The 21,481-nt window shown below is 39.4% G+C and overlaps 1 protein-coding gene and 1 long non-coding RNA gene across 4 annotated transcripts in view; one reads left to right on the forward strand and one right to left on the reverse strand.

Annotated features, from left to right (window-relative positions):
* Window positions 1-15,425, forward strand: part of LOC124126367 (deoxycytidylate deaminase-like) — a 69,675-nt gene extending 54,250 nt beyond the window's left edge. The window contains exons 1-5 of one of the 3 annotated variants that reach the window (XM_048384743.1): window positions 9,349-9,608; window positions 13,423-13,531; window positions 13,765-13,897; window positions 14,475-14,688; window positions 14,921-15,425. In XM_048384743.1, coding sequence (XP_048240700.1) covers window positions 9,577-9,608; window positions 13,423-13,531; window positions 13,765-13,897; window positions 14,475-14,688; window positions 14,921-15,038 — 606 coding nt within the window. In that variant the 5' untranslated portion in view covers window positions 9,349-9,576 and the 3' untranslated portion in view covers window positions 15,039-15,425. Of the gene's footprint in view, window positions 1-1,078; window positions 1,185-1,869; window positions 2,009-2,533; window positions 2,748-3,199; window positions 3,940-9,348; window positions 9,609-13,422; window positions 13,532-13,764; window positions 13,898-14,474; window positions 14,689-14,920 lie in introns of those variants that run through there. The other 2 variants (XM_048384741.1, XM_048384742.1) reach the window with 2 other exon arrangements.
* LOC124126375 overlaps window positions 1-21,481 on the reverse strand; it is a 64,083-nt gene that overhangs the window by 1,528 nt on the left and 41,074 nt on the right. The gene's annotated exons all lie outside the window — the stretch shown is intronic.

Genomic DNA, 21,481 nt, shown 5'->3' on the forward strand with positions numbered 1-21,481 from the left:
GTGTTGCATGAAACACCTAAGCTAAGCTACAGATTATTACTGGTAATGGTCTTTTAAAATCATTTTATGTACTGTGTTACACACCGTTAAATACAATATGAAAACGCAAATACATTTGGATGACAACATTCAATTCTGCTAACATATGCACCAAACAAAATAGTCACATGTCACGGGATGCGCGAGGATAGCAGTCTCACGGCGCATTGCAGTTCACAAAAAAAACTATAGCAAAATACAACTATCTTGTCTATGCAAATAAATCACAAACATAACAGTAAAAGGAAGCCAGCATGGGGAGCGTACTTACTCGTTATTTTCTGGGAAATGAAGTCGAAACGTTGAAAACTGATATAGAAAGTGAAAATACTACTAATTAATAAACCGAATATGAAAATCAATTAGTTTTGCCAACGTTATAAATTGCAGAAAAAAGCTTTATTTAAAATAGGAGAAAATTGACATTTCAGAATTTCAATGAATGATTTACTTACGGTTGTTATAATCATTACAACGCGATAGTGCATATGCACTGTATTCATCGGGAAGGTTTGTATTAGATAAAACATTTTCTCATGCAAAATATTAGAACGCTGAAAGGGGGAGGGTCTGAAATAGCGTCTGTCAGGAGAGAGGAATGCCACACACACACGAACACACACACACACACACACACACACACACACACACACACACACACACACACACACACACACACACACACACACACACACACACACACACACACACACACACACACACACACACACACACACACGAACACACACACATACACACACATATCATAATTTTAAATGAATACAGTCAAATTAGAATCTCTCACAAGCATATTGCAGACACAATACACAATACAGGCAGGCCTCGTGTAAACGCCAATTCACGAACAAACGAACCTCTTGGGAATATTGTAGTACCATTACATTGTTTACTCAAAGCACTACCTATTGGTAATCCTCTAGTCCATTCTGTAATACAACTGTTCACAAGTGCAGTGCGTAGATGAAATGCCAGTAAAAGAAGATACTTTGTTAGGTTTTTGTTGTTTTACATACAACAGACAGTTTGGTGAAAGTGGCAAGAGAGAGAGCCAACTGGACTGGGAGGAGTACTTCATGGCCATTGCATTTCTGTCTGGAATGAGAAGCAAAGACCCCGTCACGCAGGTAAAATTGGGAACCATGTATATCACGTGCCTTTAGGGAAAAGAAGCGATGGGTCTTAAAGAAGTTGTTTGCACTGCAGTAATACGACAGAACTTTAAGCATAATGTCAACAGAAATAAACAGTATTATCAATTACCCTCGCCGTCGGGGTAGCAATTACACACAGTCTGGCCACTGTAACGAGTCCATCCTGTGACATGTACCCTACCCTGCAGTACCCCTAACAGTTAAAAGGACACTGTTGTGTAATAACATACCTATCATACAAAACTGGCCCCCTCAGGAGATATCGTTTGGGTGAGGTCAAGCGATATCTACATTGAAGATATCACTGCAAAGAAATTGCATCACAATGCTTTGCAGGCCATTGTGACGTTACGGGTTACCATGACGTCACAATAAAAAGACATCATTAATGGCTCTGCTACTGAAGCTGTTAGCAAGACTTTTTATGACGCCGTTTGTTACTGTCTACAAACTGTAAAAAGTTGGAAGAATGATGTTGGATGATAAATAAAATCTCACCCTCGTGTCTTTCGATATCAAATATATCAACACTCGTTGATAAAAGTGGATAAACTTTTTTTCATCTTTTATCAACTCGTGTTGATATATTTGATATCAAAAGACACTCGGGTGAGATTCTCTCTTTAACACAGCTAATGTATAAATTGTGGGCGAGTAGGTCGGAGCGTGTATTGTCAATCCTAAGAAAAGGATCGTCGGAACAGGTAACAACGGGATGCCTAACAGTTGTAGCGATAGATTGCTCCCCTTGGGTAAAAAAGACGATGCCAGCCAACTGGGAACTAAACGTTATTACGGTAAGTTATAATAATGAAAATTGCAACATGTCAACATTAAAGAATTACATACACACACACACACACACACACACACACACACGCACACGCACACGCACAAGCACATACACACACACAGACACACAGAAACAGACACACAAACACACACACACACACAGAAACAGACACAGGCAGACACACACACAGAAACAGACACAGAAACAGACACACACACAGAAACAGGCACAGGCAGACACACACACAGGCAGACACACACACACAGACAGACACACACACACACTCATACTGAAATCTGGCTTCGAAATTCGTCTCCTTTTCTTGAAATGTTAAAATACATGGAGCTTTCAGAAAAACTCAGCGCCAGAGAACAAACAGTTAATAAATCACTTAAGGCTGAAGTACATTTGCATATTTGGGCGGGTAGGGGTGGATGTATTTTTTGTGTTTAATTAATCAGGTTTGCCTGAAGTTTATTTGCACTCATCAGTGTATACCCTTGGTGTATGTCCCTTAATTTTCTTGCAGTCTGCCATGCAGAGATGAATGCTGTGATAAACAAGTTCACAGCAGACTTGGAAGACTGCACTATGTACGTGTGCTTGTATCCATGTAACGAGTGCGCCAAGATCATCATCCAGTCTGGCATCAAGACAGTGGTCTACTACTCGGACAAGAAACATGACAAGGAGGAAGTAAAAGCCGCGAAGATCCTGTTTGAGGCGGCTCGTGTCGAAATAAGGTTTGTTACGATTTCAACCAGAATTCCTCACTTACACCTATAAGCTCTGAATACTGTTTCTAGAATTGTAGTCAGTTTTTATTCAATAGGTTGTATAAAAATTGATTAGACTGTGACGAATTCTAGTGTATACTTATCAATGAGATAAATCCCCTACCTCTGCCGCGTGACTGAAAATGTCACTCTCGAATTCTATCCATGGCAGATATTTGTAAGTCACCAGTACATGTATTCCATATATCCATGAAACATTCGAAGCACATATTTAACGGAATGTCAGGTTATGTTAAATAAAAAGTATAAAAGGATTACATGGTCTTGTTTACATATTTGGATTTCAAGTCCATATTGTCACATTTCCATAAGGAAATACTACTAACACTTGAAGTAAGTGTGTTTGGATTAAACACACATTAAATCAGTTTCACTTACAATAACTGTCCTTGTTGCAGAGAATATAATGGGAAGAAAAAGCAGGTTATGGTGGATTTCCAGTCCATTGAAGACGCCACCAAAGACCGGACGAAAGGCTCCAGGAAATCTTTGTATTCGTTTGCAGATTGTTTCCCGTCATCTGCATTTCAAAACTGAAAATACAAGGCTCCTTTATTGCAGTATTTAGGTATAAAGATAATTATCGTATTTCTTTCAATATTCTATTTTGCAACGTATTTGATTATAATTACCTTTGAGTATCTGTATTGTTCCATTTAGCCGATAATTTAACTTCTACGGAACACTTTGACGGAAATGTTGTCATACAAGTGTTACCTCCCCTTAAATTATCTCCCTTTGTCGTAAGTGACTAGCACGTACATAAACTGTAGACGTTCTTTTTACGTTAGGTCCACATTGACAAGGCAATGTCAGATGGTCGTTTATGGAATTAATATCATTTCTTGCCGATTGTTATCCTCTCGAAAATGTTTCCTTATAAACTGTAAATTTCTCATTTAACTCGTCAATCGTTCGTTTCGCAATGCACCACTTTTGTAACTTGGCCAGCGTCTATTCTTTCGCTTCCAACAGCAGTCTCCTGTTAAGATTTGAGAAACACTTTGTAAGTCGCAAATACAAGGGGCAGTGAACCGCCCCTGTGTGTGAGGTAGGGAGACCTTACGTTTCAAGGTTTTACATTTGAAATGAAATAATTTAATTTTCTGGTAGACAGCTACACAAACAATATATAATAAATAGGATATTCCATGTGTCGAGTGAAATATCATGTCACTCGATGAGAGAAACATGGTATTTCACTGAACACATGGATATCCTCTATATTTGTTGTCAATAAATGCAACGAAAACAGTTATATATTCGTAAGAAGTCTTTGCTGAAAGAAGAATCCACTGTGAGCGTATCCTGGTGGCACCCATGCTAGTTGCTTCACAATATATGACTCAATGTTCCCTCTCTTGTACGTTGTCACTAATATTCTCCAATAAAAGTCTTCCCACTTTCTGTAAGACTTGTGGTCTATTACTGTGAATGTCTTTGAGTGAGTGGATGTTATTTCTGATGCCACAGACTGGGATATTACAGCCAGTGTGGTATTGTCCTTAACGTTCTAAATGATTGTAGCCAACAGTATGCACAATATGCAGACTCCGGGGAGTGATATTTCAAGGTTCCGCTGAAGTAGGTCATATTACGAGATTTACTTCAGCAAGCGATAAACTAAAACATTTTCATATTTTGAGTTAATGTTTGTTTTTTGGTCCAAAAAATATTTTATTAAGCGATATGCTTAGCATATGTGTTTGTAATGAGAAAAATCTGTATATATTATATTTTCAGAAAAATATGATAGAAAATTCGGAAAATCATTCAAAAAGATAGAACACGTGAGATTATCCTGAATGATGCACGTGCACATGTCTCATCGGGTCTGGTAAATATATTTAATGTGAATGGGAAAAGCACGAGTAAGTATTTTTTCCATCTCTCGCAAAAATGACAATAAGAGTTCAATACAAATTATATATATTCTTCAAGGTAACTCTTGTTAATTCTCTTCAACAAATCTTGCAAATTATGAGTTCAAAAGACGATATTATGCTAACCTCTCTTAAATTTGCGATGGCTAATATTATACTGACTAAATGTTATTCCAAGCCTATATATGATTGAGGTGACTATTCCATGCAGTGGTTTGCGGCCCTTAGGCGTGTCAGGATCCTGTGAACGTAGGTTCGAATCCAAGGTGATGATGATCTATGTATTGTCAGCCAAATATTCGTGCTCGTGGGTTTTATCAAAGTTGTAAACGTCTGACACGTGTTTATTTCGGGCTTTCAACCCACACAAAGCTGGCATGCTGTGCTGCAACTGAAATACTGTTAAAAGCAGGTTTGATCCCAACTCACTCACTCGGGATAACTTTGACCAAAGATACTAGTAACCCAAACGTCCAGTGAGCAAAACCAAGAGCACCATCCAGATCTACATGTCCAGCCTCCTTTGAATGTAGCATGCTCGTGTTAGGAAGTAACTTTATGTATTAATGTCATGTCAACAGGAGTGAGTGAGTGAGTATGGTTTTACGCCGCTTTTAGCAATATTTAAGCAATATCACGGCGGGGAACACAAGAAATGGGCTTCACACATTGGGGAATTTAAACCGGGTCTTCGGCGTGACAAGCAAGCTTTAACCACTTGGCTACCCGATCGCCCCCATGTCAACAGGAGTAGTCATCTCGAGGTGTAGTATTTAATCAGATTATTAACCCTGTGAGTGTTCGCTCGAGTGCTCGTCCGTTCGTCAATGATATATGACAAGTCAACTGGCGTGGTGCATATACCCTGCACCCACCGAGTGGCAGATTCGTGCAAGTTGACAAGCTTCCCTTGATATATGACCTAGCGTGACCTAGCTTTTGTTGCCTTTGTTTACAGTTCTTGGAAAGGGTAGAGCTCTTTCTGCTGATCGCCTCATAGGTTGATAAACATGTCCTTACGTGACCTAGTTTCTGTTTACTTGTACAGTTCTTGGAAGGGGTTGAGCTACATCTGCTGATCGCTTCAACAATAGGTAAACATGTCCTGCGGTCGTAAACAACATGTTGGTCTTGAATATGTGATTCAGAAAGGATTTCCGTTTACATGACATGAACATTCATCTTATTCATTTTAAATGGGATAAATTCACATTGGAATCTCTCAGTTCAGTAGAAATACATCCACATTGTTGTACATGCAAGTCCCTTTAAGCATCAGTAGATGAAACATGAGTCTTTGTTTCATTCCGATTGTCTGAATTGTGATTTATGTTTTATAAATGTTTAACCACCTGTGATTTGGGTAAATGCAGTTTGATCTCACTTGAAAGTAATCTTACTTTCACGTAATGTAATCTCACTAGTCTGCTGTGAATGTGCTGTGAAGGGTGAAAAGGAGGATGTCAGGTTCAGAGATTGTTCCTAGGTGACGTCCACCATGATACAGTTGAAACGTTGATAACTTGTACAATTGTATTTTTCAAATGTGAGGTTATTATCATTTGGTGAGTGGTCGATTCCCTAATTGAAACAGTACCTTAACCCAGAAATAAGCACGTAAAAGAACTTAGTGTGAAACCAACAACCAAACAACAAAATGGAATACACAATCAGCAAATGTATTGCAATATTCACTAAGTTTACAAATCAACACAAATTACTGAACAGCAATTTCAATGGCAGTACACAATAGAGTGGCAGTGTATAACATCATGCCAGAGGTCAGTATCAAATACAAAAATACAGTTTTGATAGTAAAAATAATAAACATGCACCCAGCAGCGACAGTGGTCAAGCTTCGAAGAAAGGCCTTGGCACGGCATCTGGGGTGATATTCACAAGCTGTTTAATAATTGTTAACGAAAAAATACACATGTCACCACTTTAAGTGATCCATGTGTCTTTTGCGCCTGATGGAGTTTCAGCAGATGTTCGAGGCTGATTATTCTCTGGCGTTCACGTTTTCAATTTAAAGCAAGATATACACACATAGCTGACACAATTAGAGATAAACTATTGCTGTACATCATTATTAGCTTCTCGTAGGTTGTAGCGATATAGGTGTACAATGGTAGGAAGTCGTACATGTGGAAATGGACATTCGAGACAATGTTGATATTTATTCTCAATGTATGATACAATGCTGAAAGGACAAAGAAAGTCTGATCTTAGGTATTTTATAGTTTTGTCCATGATCGACAAACCTAAGGAAAAACTTCATTCCTTGATCCATGGGGCTTTTGTTACAAAACGAAATGACCATAGATATCGTCACATATCTATCTTCAGAGGTTAAGGTAAATTTATCCAAAATGAAAGCAAATGCCATCTGAAGTTTACTAGGAATACACTGTGTGAAATGCTGGATTCATTATTCATAACAGCTTTAAAGAATTTGGGGGTAGACGTTTAGGCAAGAAGTAGTGATTCATAAACGTATTGATATAGTCGAAATCGTACAATGGAATATGGAAAGTGTTTTGTCACTTTTATTTATTAAAACTTTTGAAACCTTCACTGAGACTTTACAACGTCAAACTCCATGTGATTTTATATAATACATATCCTTCTCAGTACAATGCGTCAATAACGTATGTTTACTGATTGACACTGCCATTACAAAAGCACAATCACTTCGTGAATAAGTAATGCGCTACTGTTAAATACTAAGTATCTGTCCACATCGATTTCATTTTAAGTCTTCCCTGTTATATATCAGGACAATGATAATTCATGATCAGCAGATAGTCCTCTACCTAAGTGGTCATGTTTATTTCATAAAAAAATGATTTTAGTAAAATGTGTACAAAATGTTTGAGATGTCAGTCACTTAAAAATCAGCAATATCTTCTTTTCAAATAACTAACAAAGAAAACATTCAGCAGATATAAATAACAACAAAGACAATCAGAATGGAACAAAACAAGAACATTTATAATGAGATGCTGATATATTTCTACAGAACGGAGATGAAATATTTTCTTGCCAATGTCTGTAACAACCGGTTACGTGGCGAGAACACTACATGTTTGTGACTAAGACATTTTAAGGAAGACTCGTTTCTTCTATTTCAAATAGGACACACGGTAACGTGTTGTGTGTACTTCGCTTGCGACCACCGTACAATGTCTGTCTATTGTTAAGCGATCAGCAGATACAGCTCCACCCTTTCCAAGAACTGTAAGCAAAAGTAAACTACAACTAGGTCACGTTAGGTCATTAATTTGAGTGGATTAAGCTAAACTTTTCATATTCACAGGGAGCAACACAGCATACGGTTACCGCAGATAAACTTTAACCACTTGCAGAAATCTGCCGCGTGTGTAGTGCAGGGTATATATATATTATCGTATTATGAACGGACACACACAAAGTTAATAATCTGACTAATTACAACACCAAGAGATGAATATCCATCCCCGTTGACATGAGACTAATACATAAAGTTATGTCACTTTACCACCGTCCCATGCAGTTCGTGACGGCACACACGTTGTTGAAGCTTATATAATTTCATTTACATATTATTTAAGATAGAACACGTATAAAAACTGTGCCATTGCTTACACAATGTTCAAACGTCTGCTAGCACTTCAAACTTAAAATGTCTCAGTTAACGTTAACGGTAAGGTAAATACAACCCGTGCTCGCAATCTACCCAGCTGACACTTGCAGGGTGACATGTAACCCGAAACCTTGTTCTAGGATGGGAGTAGCAATGTGGGAGAAATATATCCCCGGGGGCGTTCCGGTATTAACTCTAACTTGGCACAGGTTGTTTACATAACATTATATGTATTGGAAATTGGAAATGCAGACATCAAACTGGCGAACTATTCCCCGATCATAAAACTCACAACAGGGATGAAAATTACACGATTGGATCAGTGCTCAGCAGTGATCTGCTCGTAACTGCAATACTTGGGTCAACATAACCTAGGCTCGGCTCAAACTGCCACATTCCCTGGGTCTAACATTTAACATTGATTTATTTTCTGACAGAACTTCTTGAACTTGAAATCGAGGAGAAAAACAGGAACTTCAAGAGTACATCTCTGAGAATTGTTTTCAATTTCCTTGAACCTTTATGTTCCTAGCAGTAAAGGGGAAGATTCAGAACGAAATATGCATTGTACGAATGTAATCCTGTCATCAGGATAGGAATAATCGGTGTATTGATATATGTAATTTACGTTTTCCCTTGTATCACATCGCTCATCTACTATATTTAAGGTATACTAGGAAACGCTTCTCTGAAACAGTGTTAACCAGTGTGCAGTACCAATAAAACCAGACACACTAAACAGACAAGAAGGAGGACGTGAATTGAGTTCTATACTAAGAACGTCCCTCGATTTCATCTCCAAACATGAACATTTATTATCTGGACCATCCCAATGTACCATTGCGAGGCGGATAAGGTTTGTTTGTAATATAGATTTTTTTACTTCTTCAAAAAATATACTACCTCGCAGAAAATGGGCGGATGTTTATCTGCTAGTCTGGACTTGTTGGGGACCAACAGGTAGCACATTCTTTACTACAGTGTGTGCATCCAGTGATTCTGTGTGCAGTGTCCATTGTCGCCATGTGTGGGGATCTTGAGAATCTGAATGAATGCTTGTCCGATGTCAATTTGTATTTTTGTATGTAAAATTACAAAACAACCCATTAGAATACAGTTCGTATCTTTACTGTACAATCATGTCAGGACTTGTCTTGACACAACCTGACTAATCAAGACGAGAATGTAAGGTATATATATAACAGCTGCAGTCTGGGTTGGTGATCATACGCCAGGTCTGCACACCTACTGAACAAGAAGTACTACCATGGATTTACAAAACCAAAAAGCAAACACCAGGTAAACGTCGATTGCCATAATAGTACATATGTTACATAAGAGTGGTGTTTATACCATTGGTGTTTGAGGTACATTTTTGTATAAAAGGTCATTTAGTGCTCTTCTGACTACAGCGGGATCACGAGATGTCCTTAAATTAGACATTTTGTGAACTTTCATAAAAGTTCAGCAATTCACATTCAGGGAATTCCAAAGTTCCATGGCAATCTGCAATAATGATAAATGTAACAATGATGATTGAATGGGTAATTGCAACTGTACAGTTAACGCTGATGCAGTATTGCCAGGATGTTTGAACAAGTTGAGTTGTTACGGAAAGTATGTTGCCAATTTATTGCATTGATAGCTACTTGATAGTAGCAATGATATGCCGCCACTGAAATTGAAAATGGCGAACCACGTACAGTGCTCTCATTGTAGACCTATGTTTATTTGATGGGACAAAACTACATTTGACACCGAAATCGCACAGTATGTTCATCTTAATTCTACCTTGACCATGAAGTATTCCTAGAATCGCCTACAGAGGTGGCAATAATGGTGTATATTGGTGCATATTACGGACAAGCATTATCAGAATAGCAGGAGAATCTGGTCTGTCAGAGCAAGGCTGATAACAGACATCAGCCAGACCAGGAACTACACTAAAGAGACACTTTTATATGATAGCCCTTGTTGCATGTACAGTGTGAGCAAAGCCACCCTTTCGTTAATATGTGTCCATATCTATACACATTGAATGATGAAGACGCTAATCATTGGTGACTATCCTCTTGATGTCGTTTAAGTCAAATAACATTAATGTCCTTAAACTATACTAAAATATATATTAAACCATAACAAGTGTGAATATGAAGTAACAATATATATGTTGGTAGGGTGGATTGGACATATCATTAGTAATGTGCATGTTATCTTGGCAACACCGCTCGCCTCAAACGTCACTGCATTGACACAACTGAACACATCTGCCCATGTATTGCATTGACAGCTACTTGGTAGTCCGCTACTGTATGCAGTTATGAAACTGAAATAAGTGACGTGTGAGCGTCTGTCCGCCCAGGCAGGTTTGATCATTCATCATGCACAACTGATTCGTTTAAAGTATTGTTTTCATATTTGAGACCCATGTTGCCTGTTGATGTGGTGGGACTAAATTAAATTTGACACCGAAATCTCAGACAATGTCAGTACAAGTTGTTAGTACTTCCAACTTTAAATGTCTAAGCTTAACTGGTGAAACAGTGACGTTTCCATAACCATTACTTTATAATTAGTCCTACCGCCACAAACTTGACTAAGTCCTGATGTGTCCCGAGAATAGCCTCCTTATATGGAACAAAAAAATCCAAAGTAATAGAAACTACAACCCACGCTCGCAAGCTGATATGTCACCACGTTCTACAGTGGAAATAGCTGACGCTCCGAGTATCAACGCGACCCTGCTATCTGAAGGCATTATGTTCAGAATTGAATGATTTATTTACGGTTGTTTAAATCATTACAACGCGATAGTGCATATGCAGTATATGCATCGGGAAGGTTTGTATTAGATAAAATATTTTCTCATGCTAAATATTAGAACGCTGAATGGGGGAGGGTGTGTATCGGATATAGTTAATGCTAAATTAAAAACGCTGTTATGGGGCAGGGTTCCCTGTTTACAATATTATTGATATTGATAATTGTAGTCTTCATGGTAAAACAGCTCTGTCTTCGTGGTCTAGTGGATATAGTGTCTGTTGGGAGGCACGCACGCACGCACGCACGCACGCACGCACGCACGCACGCACAAACACACACACACACACACACACACAGACAGACAGACAGTAGAAAATACAAGCAGGCCTCATGTACACACCAATTCACCAACAAACGAAACTCTTGGGATTATTGTAGTTCTGCTGAAAGAGGCATTAAATACTAAATTAGCTCATACGTTTTTGCTTCAAGCCGTCTACCAACTGACCTGTCAGAAGAGGCGGAACCAATTACATGTGCATGATATGGCATCATACTAACTCACGTTACCCGTGAAGATCCGGGGTAGAATAGGTCTTCAGAAACCCATGCTTGCTCTAAAAAAAACATTAAGCTGTTACATTATCATGCTGATCTGAACATGAGGGTACTCTCATAATATATACCCACCATTACATCATGTAGACCCACCATGACATCATGTATACCCCATCATTACACCATGAATACCAACCAATACATCATGTTTACCCCACCATTACATCATGTATACCCCACCATTACATCATGTTTACCCCACCATTACATCATGTATACTCACCATTACATCATGTATACCCCACCATTACATCATGTTTACCCCACCATTACATCATGTATACTCACCATTACATCATGTATACCCCACCATGACACCATGTTTACCCCACCATTACATCATGTATACCCACTAAACTACACGCATATTGACAGTTTAACCTACACGCATATTGCCAGTTTAACCTACACACATATTGCCAGTTTAACCTACACACATATTGGCAGTTTAGCCTACACGCATATTTACAGTTTAAACAACATGCATAATACCAGTGTAACCTACACCCATATTGACAGTTTAAACCACATGCATAATACCAGTGTAACCTACACCCATATTGACAGTTTAAACCACATGCATAATACCAGTGTAACCTTCACTCATATTGACAGTTTAACATACACGCATATTGACAGTTTAACCTACACGCATATTGAAAGTTTATCCTACACGCATATTGACAGTTGAACATACACGCATATTGAAAGTTAAACCTACACTCATATTGACAGTTTAACCTTCACGCATATTGACAGTTGAACATACACGTATATTGACAGTTTAACCTACACGCATATTGACAGTTTAACCTACACCCATATTGACAGTTGAACCTACACGCATATTGACAGTTTAACCTACACGCATATTGACAGTTTAACCTACACGCATATTGACAGTTTAACCTACACCCATATTGACAGTTTAACCTACACGCATATTGACAGTTTACCTACACGCATATTGACAGTTGAACATACACGCATATTGACATTTTAACCTACACGCATACTGACAGTTGAACATACACGTATATTGACAGTTTAACCTACACGCATACTGACAGTTGAACATACACGTATATTGACAGTTTAACCTACACGCATTCTGACAGTTGAACATACACGTATATTGACAGTTTAACCTACACGCATATTGACAGTTTAACCTACACGCATATTGACAGTTGAACATACACGCATATTGACAGTTAAACCTACACGCATACTGACAGTTGAACATACACATATATTGACAATTTAACCTACACGCATACTGACAGTTGAACATACATGTATATTGACAGTTTAACCTACACTCATATTGACAGTTGAACATACACGTATATTGACAGTTGAACATACACCCATATTGACAGTTTAACCTACACGCATACTGACAGTTGAACATACACGTATATTGACTGATTAAACCACATGTCAGTTTTTCTCGTACATATTCGAGACGTCATCTGTGACCTGAACTACAAATAACTCTCTTTTACTTCAGTGTCTCAAGCGTCAAGATAGTTTAAACCACATGCACAGTACTCGTGTAACCTATATACATAGATCCATCCAGTTTAACCTACATTCATAGAGCCAGTTTAACCTAAACACATTGAGCCAGTTTAACCTACATTCATAGAGCCAGTTTAACCAGTCCTATTTCGAGACGCCATCTGTGACCTGAACTACAAATAACTCTCTTGTACTTCACTGTCTCAAGCGTCAAGAGGGATGAGGATGAGAAGAGGAAGGGGTACATAGGTTGGGAGGAATACTTCATGGCCATTGCACTGCTCTCTGCAGAGAGAAGCAAAGACCCTAAAACACAGGTACGTTAATCTTTTTGTACGGGAACATGCAACATAGAGAGAGAGAGAGAGAGAGAGAGAGAGAGAGAGAGAGAGAGAGAGAGAGAGAGAGAGAGAGAGAGAGAGAGAGAGAGAGAGCATCCGTTTTGATGAAAACGACCCATTTCGTGGGGATGAAAGTCCTAAATTATCCATATTAGAGCACAGCTTTAAACGGTGGTAAGTTACATTGTGTGTTACATCTTGTGTTCCAGGTTGGAGCTTGTATTGTGAACAAAGATAAGAGGATCGTCGGTACCGGTTACAACGGAATGCCCGATCGCTGCAGTGATGACGAGCTACCGTGGGGCAAGGGAATAGGTTTAAGCAAGAGCAAACATTTTTATGGTATGAGATTTACTATGAGAGTACTCTGTTGTCATTTAAGCACAACTAATATCACTATTTAGTGTGTAGGTGTGTCAAGATTCAAATACACCATTGCCCGAATTAGTTCAACAGCTTCAATGTCACCGTCTCTTCGTGAACCAGTGTTTGTATTACCCTTTTCTCCACATGAAGGGGCATGTCTGGTGAATCCATTCTGACTATCATCCAATCTCTAAATAACAAATTCATATGTTAACTTTCTTCATGAACTCTAGGACAAAACATGACCTTTGGAAACAGAGTATTTTTATTTATCCAATAAGTCCACATACACACAGTGAGTGAGTGAAGGTTGTTTAGCGCAAGTGTATTTACATTCAACGGTCAGGCAAACCAGTGATTGAAAGCATGAACAACGAGCCACTCTATCATGGGCAAGCTATTAGGGCTCGCTATCAGGGCATGCTATCACAGAGCCTGGCCGTATGATTGTATAACATGGCTGGAAGAGAGGAGTGAGATTGAGAAGAAAGTGGATTATTGTGAAAAGGAAACAGTTCTAGTCACTTCTTATCATGAAAGTATTCATTTCCAGTCTGCCACGCTGAACTGAACGCCATACTGAACAGGTTCTCTGCTGACTTGAAAGACTGCACGATTTTCGTGACTCTGTTCCCATGTAACAACTGCGCCAAGATGATCATTCAGTCTGGAATCCGTGAGGTTGTCTACTTGTCAGATGAGAAAATGGAAAAGGATGAGGTGAAAGCCTCCAAGAGACTTCTGGACATGGCTAAAGTCACATACAGGTGAGTGATTGTTGTAGAACATATCCACTTACTGCTTGCTGCTTGTCCTAACAACCATGTACAACATGTGGGGTGGAGTTTGAGTCAGGGCAGCCTAACTGTCCTGAAGAAACGCTATCATGACAAAGACCCATTGCCTGCGAATGAATATATGAATACCGCAATAACAATATCATCATTGACAGCTGCAATGTGCATCTAGAATATATATATATATATGTATGTATTTCAGAGCATATAAAGGAAAGATGGACCCAATCAAGATACAGTTTGCTCCAGGCTCCACTGATGATGTGGACCCAGTCCAGAAACAGCGTCCTCCAAGGTCCGATGCTGATAGTGATCAGTGAAGTGTTGCGAGGTGAAATTATATGTGAACCGCTGTCTCAGTCTTAGATAAATTTGCCGATCACTGATCACATTCTTCAAGTTTGTAAACGTTGACGTTACTGATTGTAACCAGACACAAACATAACACCTCTTGCTTCATCGTGCACAGATTTTACTGATTTCCAGCATCCATCCTCCCCGAGAAGGTGGTAATCCTCCCCATATAATGTTGAAACAAAGAGGCCCACTCTAGGTGATCTTGTTTGATAATGCCACTTTATGTTTCCGGGAGATTTGGTGTGTGTTTTTAATTTATTCATGGTAGCGTTTGGGTGGAGGTTGTTTTATCTATACGCTTTTACTTATACTTTTACTTATACTTTTACTTATACTTTTACTATCTTAGCGAATACAAGCTGCCCTATGACGCTCGAGCGTGATGATGTTGGTCCAAACCCTCCACTATAAATCAGTTAAGCATGACACAAAAGAAAATATGGAACTTCATAATAATTATAAAAAGACACTCGCCTTTTTGAATGGTTTAAATTGTGTCGTTTAATTTAATTTGGGATAATTTCATTTGATTTATTTGTAATAATTACACATGTCTGCTTAAAGTAGAGTAAAGAGTAGGGTCCACTATACGGTTCCGACCATGGCTAATACACGTGTTTATAAATCAGCTGCTGTAATACTGTTCCACACAAATAAAAGGGAAAGATGACCACTGGAAAATGGAAGTCCTCCCTCTTTTCAAGCAGTCTTGTGGATAGTTCTTGTCACCCAAATCTTCCTGCACAGATGCAAATATGAAACAGATGCGGCAGTTCCCCTGACTCAACCTTTCTCTAGATAGACATGTGATAGAGACATTGATTTTCCAGTATACCTGAAATGCTATTTGGTATCTATTTCATCTTTGTCATTCCACAGTTGACTTAAAATGTAATTGCTATGCTTCATTGAACGTAATTGTCACGCTTCTGTTGTGTAATATGCTTGCATTGTATACACTTTAATTCCCTTCGTATTTCTTGAAAAATAAATAAACAGAATAAAGTAAACTTTCTTGGTCTTGTGTAGTATCATTTTGTTAGGGTATGAGAGCTGAACATCGTAACGGCAATATCTGAGGCATATGGGGTCGCCAGCAGCAAGCTCCATCCAAATATACAAAATGAGGCCTATGTGATTGTGTCGAACTTAGACTTGAAATATAATATGAAAGGTCAACGCAAGAGAATATCCATGGTCCGGATGGAATGGGAAATACATTTTTAACAATCAACAAGAGACAACAGACTGACTGAAGTTTTGACAAAAGGAATCTCAGTTCTTCATTCCCCGATGTCTGGCGAAAGAGTATTATATGTCTGCTTCACAAGACTGGTAGCGTGCATGATCCAGAAGTTTATTTCTAAGTGATTCATTGTGTAAAGTGTTAAAAGGTTTGTCAAACCAAAGACGTAAACACTAACGTGAAACTAATAATATAATATCGAATCGTAAGCGGGCATTCGGTCGCATCTATCTACTACTGATCATACTTTTATTCTTGAGGGTATCACACAAGAAGAGGGTCAGATTGTATTGTCTGTGTTAAATGTTGGAGTCTCCAGCAAATGACAATCAAAGGGGATCTCTTGTAAGTTTATTGTTTCTATGTACTCCAAACTCTCAGCGTGTGTTAGGACGGACACTGGGTTGTCAAACTATTCCACGTGCAGTGTAGGAACAAACCAAGGGTTAGATTTAGCCTCAGATCTTCACAATATATATCAACATGGAGTGAGTGATTGAGTATGGTTTTACGCCGCGTTTAGCAATATTCCAGCAATATCACGACGGGGACACCAGAAATGGGCTTCACACATCTTACCCATGTCGGGAATCGAGCCCGGGTCTTCAGCGTGACGAGCGAACGGTTTAACCAATGGGCTACAAGACCGCTCCTATCAACATGGAACTAAAATGGAAGAAAATGGCGAAATGGGTATATCTATGTCCTCGGAAAGTCCTAGTTTTGCACTATTTTATGGTGATGATGTTGCAGAAGTGTCACTCACAATGACATAACTTCTCAAAGGCTTGGACACCATGCTTGCCGTAAGAGAGGATACAACACTTATGTTGGACTGAATTTTCTAGGGTGAGAAGTGCTTAGTGGCCACAGTGATTGAAAGTGCCTCACCATGGCAAGGTAACCTGGTAACTTGTGTGCCACGTAGCTTTGCGCTAGGCTCAGGCATGTGACGAAGTATGACCCTTATTTATCGGTCACAAGCTGTCTAGGGACCGGTCATTTCCTACTGGGGAGGATGGGTAACTTGGTAACTTGTCTGCCACGTAGCTTTGCGCTAGGCTCAGGCTTGTCACAAAGTATAACCCTTATTTATCGGTCACAACCTGTCTAGGGACCGGTCATTTTCTACACGGGAGGATGGGGTGTCAGAGCTTTTATAATAAACGTCTGTGATGAGTCGTACTGTTGGTACTGTAATGATGTCTTGAGTGAACTGCTTTCTGACTTCAAGTGGGTAGGCTGTTCTGACATTCAAGACTGTGTTGGACAAGAATCAGCACCATTTTACAAATCTTAGAATTGGCAATATTTTTCTTTTCAATCGTAAATAATATGACCAGAACGAGTTATTTAGTTTGAAGTGTCCATAATATTAACACAGTGCTTTAGATTTCGTATTTCTGTCTTTTCAATATTCCAGGATATTTCTGTTACATACCTTTATACTACCGACAAGAAATAAGGTAAGTAATGATGTGAATGTAGCTGTCGTTGAGGAGCGCACCGTCTTATCACTGTAGGGGCGGTCGGGTAGCCAAGTGGTTAAAGTGTTCACTCGTCACACCGAAGACGCGAGTTCGATGGGTACAATGTGTGAAGCCCGTTTCTGAAGTCGTGATATTGCTGGAACTTTGCTACAAGCGGCGTAAAACCATACTCACTCACTCACTCACTCACTCACTCATTAACTCACTCACTCACTCTTATCACTCTGAAATTCACATCATGCATCAACAAGACGCGATGCACACAGAAGCCAGTAAGTGTGGTCCATAGGGGAACTCTCAATAAATAATGCAACTGAGTTAAGCACACGCTTAAAAATGCCTCGGAGTATCTCAATCAACAGACACAATGGCGAATTGTGGGAAAGATAGAGGGAGGCACTACGCAATAGATTCTATTTACACCTGTTATCAATAGAGAATTCCGCACAATAGATGAAGGTGAAAACCGTCTCTATTCAGATGCTCCGAAAGCAAGGCGTACTGTGAAGGGTTACCCTAGCAGCATACCGTAGGCGGCAAAGATTGGGGCAGGCCAGGCAACACCAGGGATGCCAATGTCGCGCACCACGTTTACAGACGAATCAAGGTTTTGCCTCCGTTTCATAGATGGCAGAACACGTTGTTGGCGACGTAGCGGTGAGCGGTATGCCAGAGCAACAATTCTTGACCCTGATCGGTATGGGCGCAGTAGTATCATGGTGTAGGGCGGTATCGCATATGATTCTGCGCCTGTCGTTGTTCTACTCGCTAGATTTATTGGCAGAAATTTTGAACTGCAAGAAGACAATGCAAGACCAGATCGTGCTCAGGTCGTCACCGGTTGTCTCGGAAAAGAAGGCATACTGACATTGGTCTGGCTGTTACCTCCCTTAACATGAGAGATGGGATGCTCTCGGGCAGAGTACTCTTCAGGCGGAAGGGCGGTCAATACCAAGGGCAGCTGAACGCAAATTCATCAACAGTATGCCATCAAGGTGTCGTGCATGTTACACCCAACATGGTGGACACACCAGAAATTGATCTACAGACCAGACATTAATTTATAGACATATCATAATATATTTATAGGCAAGGGGAACACAAATTAACATAGAGGGTACAGCAAAGCGAAGGGCCGGAGGACAAGGAATTTATCTTATCGTACACCCAAAGGCTAGGGGTACATATACTAACATAAAGGGTACATCAACCTCTATCACCCGAGGGTCCCGTGGACAAGGAATATATCTCACCGCACACCCAAAGGCTAGGGGAACATGGATAACATAGAGGGTACATCAACCCATATCACCCGAGGGTCCCGTGGACAAGGAATTTATCTTATCGCACACCTTAAGGGGTAGGGGAATATAGACTAACATACATGTAGAGGGTACAGCAACGCATGTCCCTCTCGAGACTGGTGAACAACTCATATTGTTACTAACAACCCTTGCATGGCGTACTATTTCTTTGTGAACTTTGCCTTCAGCAGAAACAGCTCCACTCTTTCCAGGAACTGTAAGCAAAAGTAAACATAACCTAGGTCACGTAAGGTCATGTTTATCAGTTGTTGAGGCGATCAGCAGAAATAGCTCCATCCTTTCCAGGAACTGTAAGCAAAAGTAAACGTAACCTAGGTCACGTAAGGTCATGTTTATCAATTGTTGAGGCGATCAGCAGAAATAGCTCATTCCTTTTCAGGAACTGTTAGCAAAAGTAAACGTAACCTAGGCCACGTAAGGTCATGTTTATCAATTGTTGAGGCGATCAGCAGAAACAGCTCCACCCTTTACAGGAACTGTAAGCAAAAGTAAACATAACCTAGGTCAAGTGAGGTCATGTTGATCAATTGTTGAGGCGATCAGCGGAAATAGCTCCACCCTTTCCAGGAACTGTAATCAAAAGTAAACATAACCTAGGTCACGTGAGGTCATGTTTATCAGTTGTTGAGGCGATCAGCAGAAACAGCTCCACCCTTTCCAGGAACTGTAATCAAAAGTAAACATAACCTAGGTCACGTGAGGTCATGTTGATCAATTATTGAGGCGATCAGCGGAAAGAGCTCCACCCTTTCCAGGAACTGTAAGCAAACTGAAACTAAAACTACGTCACGTTTTCAACAATAGACACCAGTGGGCTGTGGAGAATTCTCGCCAGATAACCGGCCTCACCTGTTTCATATTTAGATCTATGCATAAATATTCAGAGTGATAAAACAAACTCCACAAGACTATATGACAAGATGGTTGATTTCAACTAATCAAGAGTCAACGTTTTCAGGAAAAGATAGTTTAGACCAGATCATGCAACAGATGCGCCTTTGAAAGCGGCTGATCTGCATTACCTGATGGTTCACACGAACGTTACTGAAAGGGTTGTCGCCAAATACATGAAAAGACACCAGGCGTGTAAAGAAAGTGTATCATTCCAAGTTTGTACAAATGAATTGCTCATTCGATATGGAGCGTTATTATAATCAAAATAAATACAGATTCAGAGTGAAAATTAGGGTGGCTACAACATGTCGACACACATTCCCACAGCTCCAGGCTTTCACAACTTATGGGATACAATCGAGCATGCTCTTTCTACCAAGATTTCAAAGAACGTCATACGACTCTTTCTCAGAAGTTTTTTTTGATTGGGGCAACATGATTCAAGGTCTCAGCAAAGCTTTCAAAATGTTTTAAGTAGACATATAGCTGGCTCTGCTGTTATTAGAGTGAGTGAGTGAGTATGGTTTTACGCCGCTTTTAGCAATATTCCAGCAATATCACGGCGGGGGACACCAGAAATGGGGCTTTTATTAGAGATTTTTTTTGATTATTGAAAATAAAATTCACTTGTGTATTTACTTGCTGCAAAAGATTTAATCTCAGTTCAGTAGAAATATATCAGCATCTCATTATAAATGCAGCGTTCTTGTTTTGTTTCATTCTGATTGTCCGGTTTCTTTTTTATATCTGATAAATGTTTTCGTTGTTGGTTAATTGAACATTGATGTTGATTGACATAAGTGGTGTTATAGGGACTGACAATTGAAACATTTTGTACACATTCTTACATCAAAATAAAAGTCACTGAGGGTACAAAGACTATCTGCTAATCATGAATTATTTGTTGTCATGAAATAAAAACAGGCAGTCTTTAAATGAGTTCAGTCTAGACAGAAATTTAGTATTTTACAATACAGCAGAACTTATTCACATATTGATTTCAGTCTTTAACGGCTATGCTAATCCATGATATAGGGTATTAAGAAGGAAAGTTAATATCATAAGGGGCGTTGTTGAAAAAGCGCCTCAAAATATGATACATACAAGGGACAAACATATTTTCGGTAAGTAGAATCATTATTTACATGGCACAGTTGTGTATGTACAGTAGATTGTAAAGTCTGACTTACTTGATTTAAATGTTATCTGGACCAACAGTGGTAAAATGTTATGCCACAACGTACATTAATTCGAAACAATGCTCTTAATTATGTCTGACATATTTACCATGACGATCAGTGACGTACTTTTTAGCCTCGAATATCTGACGCAACGTGTATTCCATTGGGTGTAAAAAGCAAACTAGTGATGAAGGAATATATGAATGGATTACTAGAACTCAGTGATGGCAACATGTGGTCCCGGAAAGGGTATGCATGTACTGTATTATC

Source organism: Haliotis rufescens, unplaced genomic scaffold, assembly GCF_023055435.1.
Source record: "Haliotis rufescens isolate VD_foot unplaced genomic scaffold, xgHalRufe1.0.p SCAF_50, whole genome shotgun sequence".
NCBI lineage: Eukaryota > Metazoa > Mollusca > Gastropoda > Lepetellida > Haliotidae > Haliotis > Haliotis rufescens.